General features: G+C 37.3%; 1 protein-coding gene across 1 annotated transcript in view; it reads right to left on the bottom strand.

Moving 5' to 3' along the window:
- Positions 1-1,031: 1,031 nt before the first annotated feature.
- The window catches only part of LOC117421444 (neurotrypsin-like), a 35,697-nt gene continuing 24,297 nt past the window's right edge, over positions 1,032-12,431 (bottom strand). Inside the window, exons 11-14 of the mRNA XM_034035900.3 lie at positions 12,008-12,086; positions 11,090-11,212; positions 5,201-5,481; positions 1,032-3,181 (exon numbers count right to left, since the gene is read on the bottom strand). Coding sequence (XP_033891791.3) covers positions 2,874-3,181; positions 5,201-5,481; positions 11,090-11,212; positions 12,008-12,086 — 791 coding nt within the window. The 3' untranslated portion in view covers positions 1,032-2,873. The remainder of the gene's footprint in view (positions 3,182-5,200; positions 5,482-11,089; positions 11,213-12,007; positions 12,087-12,431) is intronic.

Below are 12,431 nucleotides of genomic sequence, written 5' to 3'. Positions count from 1 at the left end.
AAATACACATCTGAAAAGCAGATGTTTCTGATTTAGAGTTTGTAGCTTGTTTACAATACATTCCCCAAAGGTATTGCTAACTGAATCCGTCTCTCCTTTTACCACTCTTCAAATCTGCTTTCCCTATAAGTCAAATTGGTATGCGCCCTCTACTGCATTCTTCAGCAGCAGTTATAAATGAGTTTAAAGCTGTGTTATTATAGCACCCCGCCCCAGATACGTGTTTTAGGAAACTGCTGCGAGTTGCTTAATGTCTTTTAAGTTTACTTTTATCATGTCAGTGTAAACAGTGTTTAGTTGGTCTGAGCATCATCTTCCAGCTCTCCTCCTTGCAAACATCTGCAGTGTGTCTGCATAAAGAGGCTGCCTCACTCCACATTGTTTCCACAGATATGTAAGCATGGTTTATCGTCAGTGTGTTTTCAGTATTAGTGTGATAGCTACCCTAAATAAAACCTTGTTCGTTTATAAAAAACTGCAAAACTAAACCTTACACCTAAAGAATTACTTGGTGTACAGTAACTATAATCACTGGTAATTCATTTTGCATGTGCTCTCATTGGCTAAATGTTAAATATTTACTTTACCACTTATTAACATTAAAAAGAGCTGACCAAGGCTTTAAAATACATTTGTATCTAGAAACATAACTAAGGATCCCCCTTTCAGCTGAAGGTTCTTTGAGTATTTATTTTACTTATTTTAACACAATACAATGGCATAAAAGCTTCCTGTTACCTACTCCAATGGTCTATCTGCAATCAGACATGTCTTGTGACCTACAGCACAGGAAGTTATGCTAACAAGTATGTCAGTGACTAACACCCCCTTCCACAGCTGTAGATATACATTTAGATTGGTTACGCACATGTAAACATTTAACTTTGACATACAGATGACAGAATGATAGATGGCCAAGGCTTTACATGTAATTGTAGAGAATCTTTCCCCCGGGAATGTCTAGTTGTATCTGGCATCTGCTTAGTTTTACTGCTGGGCATGCCTAAAGCACAAAAAAAGATTTTGCGACTTGCCCAAGGTCAAAGCTAAGCTGTGAATTGGAATTAGAATTTCATGGCTGGACACCACTGAGAGGAACTCAACAAGTAACATGTTTAAAATATTGTATTTATTTTATGTCACAAAGGCTTGTGAAATAACCATTTAGGTTCATTGAAGTGACCTATTTTAATGTACATGTTTCTAGATCATTTTTAATCTTACCCAGCCACATTAAAATAGCAAAGAACAAATGTCAATATGTCACTAAGGATGGCATTACACAGCACCAACATGCAAAGCCTTCATTCACATGCAATCTGTAAGGAAACATGGCCTCATTTTTCACATTAAATACATTTAACAAGAAATGCAAGAATATTATGAAATACCCTGTATTCTATATATAAAAAACCTAATTACAGAATGTAGATTAGTTCAACTGGAATATGGGCATGAATTCAACAAATTGAGAACCCTCAATATTTCAGAGCACACTTTTGTTCCTCTTGAAGATCATCTTGGTTGTTAAAAGAAAAACAAATAAAGCGTGTTTCATTTTTGATTAACCATACACGTATAAAGTACACCACCATGCTACTGGTACTACCAAACAAACATTGCTGTCAATCTCAAGAAAATAATAACAATCAAGTAGCAAGTACCAGGGCATTTCCAGGAGAGCTGGTGGCCTGGAGTGTTCATTTGAATGTCCCAGCCCCTTGTTGCTATTATAAGCCTTAAAAGCTGTGATACTTACTGTAACTAAGTATCTGGTTACTCACAATTGACCCCAGGTTTAAAATGGCCTGGTAAATATCTCACAGACACAGCAAGCATCATAAAATGTGTTTCCTCTGAGGCTAAGCTGCTGGGAAGAGTGAGCTAAGGACTGGGAACCTGTAGATTACAAATCCAAGCTCAACTGTGTGTGATCCTTGGCTATAGGTCAGGACCCTTCTGATAACCCCTTTTTAAAAACACGACAGTTCTAAAAAGAAACTAAAATAATAAAATTAGACCTAAACATTTCCAAGATAATTCTCTGTCAGTGTTTTTGAAATGTATTTATGAAATGTATTTGAAATGTGTGAAATATGTTTTTGAAATGTATTTATATTTGTTTCCCTCTCCTAAAATTGCACTGTTATATACGGAAATTGTTTTTTTTTTTAAAGGAAAAGTAAAAACAAAAATGTCTGCATTTTATTATAGTACAACGTGTTCTTTTTTTTAAACAAAACACACACAAAAAAATACACTTTATACATTCTTCTTGGACCTGAGAATAAAGCAAACACAAACCATAACTTTGGTAGTCTGGGGAAAAAAGCTAACAGAAACGGTCCCCTCACTAAAGCCTACATCTCACACAGGGGTACACTGTTTTGTCTATCCAAATGATCTCAATGGTGGCAGATCTAAACACTGCTGCCGCTTAAATAACTGAACAGGCATCTCCATGGAGTTTTACATGCCACTGTACTAGACCCTATATCTATATCCCAGTTTTACACATTAGCACCAAATCATCACAGTTATACAGTTAATACTGTAAAAGCCCAAATAATTATTAAGTGAAAACAAGCTTGTTTCCATGTGGTCTTGTTCCAGCTACCTTGACACAAACAGAAGACATGTGGAAAGGTAGAACATGTTTGTTGAGATTTCAATGTACTGTCTATTGACATATCTCTGCATTCCTTTTCTTTATTTCAAGTAAGGTCCCTCAGGGAAGTGCTATTTTGTACAATTTTAAGGAATAAAATTAAGAGACGAGCCCAGATGGGCCATATAAATGATTTTTAAAATCACTGTTGGGAGCCGGCTTCAGGCTTCTCATCATGCATTTCCAGGTCCTGTGACAAAGCCCTTCACAGTTTGATCACTCGTTTAATCCAGGGCACAAAGGCAGATACTTTCGTGTAGACCCCAAGAGAGTCCTGGACCCTGCATCCGTGTCCCCAGGAGGTCACGCCGTACACCACCCAGCTTCCCCCAGGCCTCTCGCACACCAATGGGCCACCGCTGTCTCCCTGGCAACTGTCCACCCGCATGCCCTCCTGCACATTCCCGGCGCACAGCATCCTCCCAGTAAATTGGCCCCGGTACCGCTCCTCACAAAGCCTCTTGGGAAGCAGAGGGATTGGTGCCTGCTGCAGGGTTTTAGAATAAGCTCTTCCTGCAGAAAGTAAGAAAGAAAAAAAAAAGTTTAATCACATTCACCTCAGCTTGAGCAGTGGCTAAATATCCCAGTACAGGGAACAGTTCCAGCTCTGAAATCAAAGTGAACTGGATATAACACCCCCCACCTCCCCACCCCTCCCCCACCTCTCTCCCTCTTTTCCTGTAACACTTGACAGCACAAACCCAAAGCAATATTGCATTCAGAGCTTGGTGGGCTAATATGGCTGGCATAACCTAGCTACAGCAGGAAATTTGGATACTATGGCAATGCTCGTCCCACCTGCTTGTTTTTATAGGCAGTCAGCCGAGACGGACACATTTTAAACAGGCTGCCATTCCACCCCAGGGAATTCCTTGTAGATGTTTTCATTTATGGCTAATAATGAAACTCAACTTTTCAATCCAGTAGCCTTACTTACTATTTGTCTATTTTATGAATGTCCTGTAAATGCTGTAAAATTGCTGTGGATCATCATTAAATTATTGCATATAACCAGTTTAATTTGAATGCCACTTTAAAAGCATAACTGAATTAACAACACATGTATATGGTTAATGGTGATTACAATGCAATTATAGCCATCGTAAATTGCAGCTACAAGTTGTCATTTTAATTTAACTGCTGCTCCAATTAATTAGTTTCACAATTTATTGTGGCTAAATTGTGATTACAACACAGTTTAATTGCTACCCAATAACATGCCATAGCCATGTATCCAAACGAAATGCACTTTAACAGCAATTAAGAGTACAGGTCTGTAATCTTCTGTTGTAATAGTTTATGAGACAGAATCCCTATCTGGAACAGACATCAGTTCCTGTGATCCTTCTATGTTAGGCTTATCCACCCTTTCCTGTGCATTGATTTCTCCGGCTGGGGGATAAAATAACAAGGCCTGTTATTACAGACGTTGCAGTTCAGTGTTAACTATCACTGCCCTTCGTCAAAAATGGTTATCAGTGTGATCTATTTAATATAGCTGAAAAAGTGAAAAACTGTAAAATAAATGTAAACTGTTGCCAACATTTATTATTTCAGCTTTTACCCTCATGACATTGTGTTGTCACTCTGGGTAGCAGAATGAATGTCTTTATTGGTACCTGACATGGATATAATCTGTGTAACATATTGTTTGAGTTCAAAATCTTATCCTACATAAAAAGCCTCATACAATTACATGCAATGACAACAGCATAAGCATTAAGCCTCTAAGTGTTTAGTCAGCATTTCGATGCAAATGTTATTATATTGGAGTAGCTTGTTCAATAAAATGCTCATTGAAACAAAAGGAATGTGGATAATTTCACCTGTTAAAAGGTGATGAAAGGGCAAGTGGTCAAACAGCCAATCTGCCACACTCTGCACTGTGATTAGGCCAATCCAGAAACATGAAATGGTCCACACCTGGTTATTAAGTTACAGAATTCAATTTCCTGACTTTTGCTCGGCAGGTTCCCAAGAAGAAAGTTAATTTGTTGCCATGGCTTCCGAATGAGATGTGCATAACTTTGGTTATAGTTAACCATTCCCAACATGATAAAGTCCATACTAGTCCACATGTGTGATTCCATTTTTGGAGTCAACATTTTAAGGCTTACAGGGAGGTTTAATTAAAGCCAAAGCATGATCAATTTATTAATTAGTTAATTTAGCTTTTTGTTACAATTGTCCATAGACTACAGCCTCTATAAAGCACCCCAAAAGCAGTTACAGGAATGGACTTATACCCATAAACAGGAGTGGAAGCCTGTCCATACTGTACCATCTCTGTAATTAAATAAAAGCCCAGTGCAGCCCTTTATTTTATTCTTTTTGATTTTCAGTAAGATATCACCTGCCCTGTTCCTGGTGGATTGTTACTTGATATGGACTGTTGAGTCAGTCCTCATTGTAGAGCAACAATGGTTTGATCCACTGAACTGTTTAAATAACTTAATAACAAGCTAGCCACAACAGAGAACCTTCTCTATTTTTATATCTGGTATTTAATGATGACTATAACAGACTCCATACCTGTGTCTCCCCATCCTGTAATGTAACAGTTTGACGCAACCTTGAGTGCTTTCTGTTTCCGAAGAGGTAAGCAAGCTGGCATGACGTGGCTGCTGAATTTTGCACACTGTCTGTCCCTCCCCACAAGCTGCACTAAGGCCAGATCATTATCATTGCGGTCAGGCTTGTAGTTGCTGTGAAGGACAATCTGCTGGATCCCATATTCTTCTTCATATTCCTCTGATACTAGTGTATGATAGTCTCCAACTCTTACAGTGTAGCTTTTAGTGTTGTTACCATACCTGTAAAATAAAGGGATAGCTTTAATTATGAATGACAACAGTTTTGTGCAAATACTGTATGTTTAATTTCAGGTTAGCTCTATCCATTCAGTCTTTGTTCCAGCTTAAAGGAAGTGCAGTTCATTGGGGTTGTAGGAATGTGCCAGATGCTTCCTTTTTTAAAATAAAGAACTAGACACATGTAGGAACATAACAGGTTAATAGGATTCAGCAGAAGTCTGGAGGCAACTGGCCTACTCTCTATGACAACCAGAAAGACAAGGAGTGTAGAATTTTATTCTTTGTGTTTTAAACTTATTTTTAATTGTACATAAGTTGCAAAATTGTAATAAAAGAGGTAAACGGGAGTGAGCCTAGCTCGGTAACCATAGCTAAACCAATAAGTGAGGAAAGCAGGCTCGACCAAATTTGACTCCCTAGAATTGCCAGGTGTCGCGGCTAATTCAATACAGGTATAGTGAACAATGAGAGATATTGCAAGTTTTGAAATCTTCAACCAAGAGGCTGTCTTTGTTTCGAGTGAGTTTGTATAGTCAGTCAGAGAAAAGGATGCATGCTATCAACATTTAGCAATAATAGAAAAGGGAGCTTGCATATAACATCTTTAACCAACAGCTCCAAACATGGACTGCAAGCTCTGAATAATATAGTTACAAAGAAAATGTAAATAACAGGTAGATGCCAGTTAAAAAAAGCTCAAAAAGTAGCCTATCCTCAAATATGGCCAGTAGCACTTACTGGGTTAATCTATCTTGAATTATGGTATAATAAGCATAGGGTGAGAGAGAGGTTAGGTTTTGCTTTGAGAGGCTAAACCAGCGGTACTCAACTCTGGCCCTCGAGATCCAATCCACTCCAGGTTTTTACTCCAAGTAGGTTCTAATGTAGTTAATTGAAGCTGTTAAGAGGCAATTAACTAATTTAGTACTTGGTTGGAATAAAGAACTTTTGAAACTTGCTTGTCCAGATATAAACTTACTTGTCCTTATGTGAAGTGCCTAAGCTGGAAACAACAACAACAGTTGGGGTCCAAAAAATGTTATCCCAAAAATGTTTTTTAACAAATGCATCTTAGTAAACGCTCCTACAGATCAACCAATCACCTGTTTGCACCTTGTTAGTGTGCGACTACTGTACTGCACTGAGAAACTGACACTGACAGCACCAGATGGGATGACAGAGGAAAAAAATTCTCTCAGCTCTCACCTTGCCGACCACAAAGCTCCGCCTGAAGATTACACCGATGACACAAATAAAATGTTTATTTTATTGTTCATTACATGTGTTGCTATTTACAAAAATGCTGGCTGGTTTGAGGAGTTGGGGGTTACAGCCTGTGAGTGATTAAATAACTATGAATTACTACCTACTATAATTAATGTACTCACATGGTCTTCACTAAAGTCCCAATTTAAAGACAATACGTTTCACTGTAGCCCTCGGGATGAAAAACACTTCAGCAAGTACAGTAGAATCTTCCAGAACTGACGGACTCTGAATCTACTAGGTTGGATACTAATGAGAGCATACAAAATACAAAAGAAAAATGAGGAAAATGCAGATTTTTTCAAGAAAGCGGGGGGACTTTGTATCAATGGATTTGAATATCAGATTTGCCAGAGTCGCCAGTGAATGTTTTGCTATTAAAATGATACTATAGTACTGTATTGGTATAAGAAAAGGGTGTTTTAAAAAAACGCGATTTCAGCTTCCAATCACTTCAGATATGCTGACGATAATGTAAACAACACAAAGCTACAGACAGCGAAATTACTGGTACTTTACTCAACTTTATTATGAATACATTCTGTGACTATGTTTTAAGCAACACATTACATTAATATTCATTATGGTAATTGTTTATTTATTAGTTTTAAAATGTTTTGTAAAAACGTGGAATATTTTTTTTTTTAACTTGTTAGTACAACTGGCCCTTTGCTAATCACATCTTTAGTCTTTTTTTTTTCTTTTGTGGTGGGGGGGGTCGCAACCCGGTATAAATCTCCACATTTTTGTAAAAGACTTTACACTTATTTAAAAGATGCAGTTTGTTTCAGTAAAATCAGACACCCAATAAACTTTGCATCCCGCGCAGAGGGAGAACAAAACGTAAACATCATGGGGTTGCCATTGTAGGGGAGATGAGCAAAGGTTTCAGTTCTGTTCAGAGTGACTGTTTTGTAAGTGTTGCGAATGCTTAATTATTCACCACTGCTACACACCGTTAGAAAATTGACTTTTCCTGCAATGTAAGGTTGGCAGGGATAAGGTTAAATCTGTCCATGCCACAAACACAAGTGTGGCCATTCTTCAATTAGACAATTGGCGCTAATTGGAGAATGGCCACCTGTGTAAAAGGAGGAGAACGTGTTTGTGTGGTGGAGGGAGTGGTGTGTGAAAATGGTTTGTAAACATTAGTGAAGACCAATGCCCAGGCTACTTTTGTGTATTTTGTCTACAACTTTTATTTTGGCCCTCATGCTATGTTTTGTTTGTTCCTGTTTTATTTGTGTTTCTGTAATAAATGCGTGCAACAGCGCTTCACTGCAGCTTCTGTCTCTGAGTCTCTAATTCCTGCAGGTAACATCTTGGGCCGTGATGCTATCCTGTCAAGGTTACCAAATAAATTAGTATGCAGACCACATTAAGCACTTGTCTTGATTTTGTTTCTTTCAGTAACCAAATGAATAAACCATGTTAATTTGGGTTCTCCTTATGTCTGCTTCCATAAACGACACCATCACTTCATACATTTCTACTTTTCTGTTCTTCAAATAAATAGTTCTTATCTTGAATTGACTTTCTTCTTTGAGTTATTCTTTTGCACTTAATGTTACTTGCCTACCCATTAATAAAACAATTAAAAAAAAAAAAACCTCTTTATTTTCATAATTTGTTCCAAACAATATAAAAACCAGAAATGGTTTAGATAATAAATGTGCTTCTTGGAATTCAAGCAGCTTCCGGTCGCTGGAAAACATGGATCAACAAACTTTTTCTTCTTCTTCAGCGTCACTGGCTGCTGGTGTTCCCAGATGGCTGGATTAAGTAGCCTGTGGAATAGTACTATAAGCAGCACTTCTGAAAGCAAATAAAACCCTGTGTTTAACCCTGCAGTCTGCATTTAATCTATCACTGCCTTTTGAGTTTCTTAAACTGAGATGCTGCTAATGATAAGCATGATTTATTGGATACTATTAGGTAGGATGTTACTGTTGCTGGATTGGAGTACACTTACAGTCCTTTTTTAACTGTACTGTTTTCACATTCAGAGTATATATGTTTATATTTGATTAGATATGCCAACCCCAACACATAAGACATTACTTATTTTACAATTCAGATTACACTGTGATTTTAAGAAGCACCAGTCCATGTTGGATAAATACTAAATGGTGTTTATCACAAGCTTGATAATTGTGTACTGGTTTAAATGTACACATTCAAATTCTCCCTGTAATATGTTGTATCAATGCTTTGAACATGCTAAACATTGGGTAAATAAGAAAGACCCTAGTACAGGTATTTACCAATATTGATGAATTCCCTCTTGTGTACTTGGTATTAAAACAAGCAAATCCTTAAAATGCTTCTAAGAATATGGTAAAATATCCCAACAGTCTCTATCACAACAACCCCCCCACCCTCCTCTTCTGTGACATGGAGTAAGTCATAACCTATAAACTGTATGGTACCTGATATTATTATTATTATTATTATTATTATTATTATTATTATTATTATGTATTTCTTACCAGACGCCCTTATCCAGGACGACTTACAATTGTTACAAGATATCACATTATTTTTACATACAGTTACATTACTTTTTACAATAACCCATTTATACAGTTGGGTTTTTTTACTGGAGCAATCTAGGTAAAGTACCTTGCTCAAGGGTACAGCAGCAATGTCCCCCACCTGGGACTGAACCCATGACCCTCCGGTCAAGAGTCCAGAGCCCTAACCACTACTCGGCGTCATGGATTTGAAGTCAAAAGTTCTTGAGTGTGGACATCTCCTTAAGAGAAGGGATGTTCAATCACAGTACTGGAGGGCCATTCCACTTTGGGTTTAACAGTTAATTATATATAAGGCTTCTGTTTTCGGGTTTTATTAATTGTATTTTTCGGTGCTTATTTTTAGCTATTTTTGAGTTTTATGTAAATCGTTTTTTTATGGGCTTTCATTTTTTATATACTGTATAAAAGTAGTGTTTTTGGTTACTTTCCAAAATGCTTGAGCATTTTTTTTTTTTTGTTTGTTTATTTTTTTGTGTGTGTCAAAATATGTATAGTAACTCGACAGTACTTGCACACTTAAGTTGTACCTTCTTTCCTTTGCTGTCTTCCACAACGAAATCCCTGGGGTTTTTGTGTGTATGCATTTTTGTACATTTCGTCACAATTCCGTTTTAAATCCTCCGTGTCTTAACTGTAATACATCTTTAAATCCCGCTAACAAGCCTCCATCCTGATTGTAATCTCGTTTTAAATCTCGCAAGCGGAGTCTCCAATAGCAATGTAGAAATATGCTGTCACTCAGTAGTTGGGGCGGGTTTAAAGTATTCAGAACTAATCCATGATAGATACAAGTCAGGAAGGTGGGACATTGCCCAGCAGCACAGGGAAATGTATTTATTATTATTTTTGTAGTAGGTTTTATTTTTTAAATTTGAAAAGGGTAAAGTCAACGTGAATAGATGAACCATTTCCACAGTTTTTACGGTGTTTTCTGATGTTTATTGGCTATCGACCGATTTAATTTTTTTTTGTATCGGGGTTGTTTTATCGGGTTTTGTCAGTTAAAACCAAAAATCAACAGCCCTAATTATATAATTAACTACTTCAGGATCTGGATGGAGGTTTCATTGGTTCAATTAAACAATATAGAACAGGGTTGGACCAAAGACCAGGAGTGGAAGGTACAGCTTTGGCCACCCTTGCCTTATAGGCTCTCTTATGCTACTCTCAGTACCTAGTGCTAAAGCTATCCAAACCAACTTCCATCACAATTGGTTATATAGCTACATGGTTATATGTAAAAATGGGACAACAATAGTATCTAATAAATGAATATAGCAGAACTATGACCACTGTTTAAATTAGACTGAAGTGACTTGCATGCACTGTTACAGATGCTGTTTTCAATAAACATGGCACACAAGGGCCCCATTTTATATAAGCAATTTATATATGTCTTGAATAAATCCTTTGGTTTGTGGTATTTCAAGAGTGGTCTGCAAGATAAAGAAGAATGAACAATGATAATAAAAAAGGAATGCTGTGGGATACCTTGGATTGCAAGACATCTGGCAATAGTATGTGAAAAAAAAAGTAAAAGAAAATGCACTGATCCAGTCAAGGGACAAAGAGGTTCTGCTAGAAAAAGAAAAAAATAGAATATACTGCAATATTCTTTCATCCACAACTCATTCAGCCCATGCTCTTGTCACACTTCTTTCAAACTGGATTTCAAACTTTGCATATACTGTAGATATAAAGTATGTGCGAGCATAAAGTAAAATTCTAATGCTTGACTCAATTAGCCATCCAACACTGAACAGGGCATCGTTCCCATCACAGGCAGAAACAGAGTGAAAGCTGACCTCTTGAAGCAGTGGGCCGCTGTGAGGATCCAGCAGCTGTTGATGAGCGTGGCTCCACACACCAGCCTCTTGTCCCCGTGCGCTGTTCTCAACCGAATGGCAGCCTGCCACGGCCACCCACCCCTGAAAGACACAGACCAAGGCGTTTGCTGTGTGATTTATGATTATCTGGTAAACAGTGAATGGATGGGAGTAGAGAGTGGAGAGAGACAAAGGAACAAACAAGCCGCTGAGCTGCTCATTGGAATCATATCTCTGCCACACACATCAGATTATGCTCAATCAATTGGGTCTCATATCTGTTTTTAATTTGGATGTTTTTTACCAATGGCTAAAAATGTAGAACAATGGAAAAATTGTATCATTTGATATAATTATTATCATAGAAGATCTTCACTAGCACTGCAAAAGTGATGTTCTGCCTGTGAGCCCTATATCAAAATTACTTACATGTGATGCTTGTACACCTGCTTTACTTCTATAAACCCAAATTTTCTATACTAATAACTGAATGTGGTGCCATTTTAGAGCATGATCTCCGATTAACTTTTTTGTGTGAAAAAGATACAGAGACCAAGTATTCTTGATAAACCAATTCTAAATTGCTAATATGCAAAGCTCTGTCAAACTCATCTCTTAACACTGGTTAGATCAAAAAGCTTCAGAAGACTAAAGTATTGTTTAAATAAAGCAATTGCTGCATGTTTTGCAGACAAGCAATATACTCCTGTCTGTACATCATGTCCTATAATTTACTTTAAATGACAGAGCCCTTTGAAAGAGCTAATGATTGGAGTGTTTTGCAAATGAAATGCTGTTCTGTGGAAGAATAACCATAATAGAAACATACTGATACACTGAAAATGAACAAAACATGTTGGTACCATGTATATTAAAACAAACAAATGAAAAATCTACCGTAAGGAATTCTTCCCCCCAATAATCCTCTTCTGGCGTGTGTGAACTAATCGTAGGCCACAAGTTGAAGAAAAAGGGTCTACAAAACAAAGGAAGTTTGGTTTAGATACTGTAAAGAACATATCATATTTTTTTATCGGTTTCAGGGAGGCACAACACATATAAAAAATAATCTCTCCAAAATGACTCTGACACATAACCAGGGTCGTAGCCACGGGCGGGCCAAATCTGCACTTATGTGAATGCCAAGTTTAAGTACATTAAAATTATGAATTTTTTATTTATTTATTTATTTTTTAATTGTGCACCCCAAAGGCGGGAGCTCAAGTTTAGGACAAATAAGCTATTTTTTTTTCAATGTCACAGGCTTTAGCCAATCAAAGCAAAGTAGTCATTGTGATGCACTGTTTGGGAGGAATCTTTC

The sequence above is a fragment of the Acipenser ruthenus genome, chromosome 1 (genome assembly GCF_902713425.1).
Source record: "Acipenser ruthenus chromosome 1, fAciRut3.2 maternal haplotype, whole genome shotgun sequence".
Taxonomy (NCBI): Eukaryota; Metazoa; Chordata; class Actinopteri; order Acipenseriformes; family Acipenseridae; genus Acipenser; species Acipenser ruthenus.
Note: the sequence above shows the minus strand (reverse complement) of the source record. Positions and strands in the feature narration are given on the sequence as shown.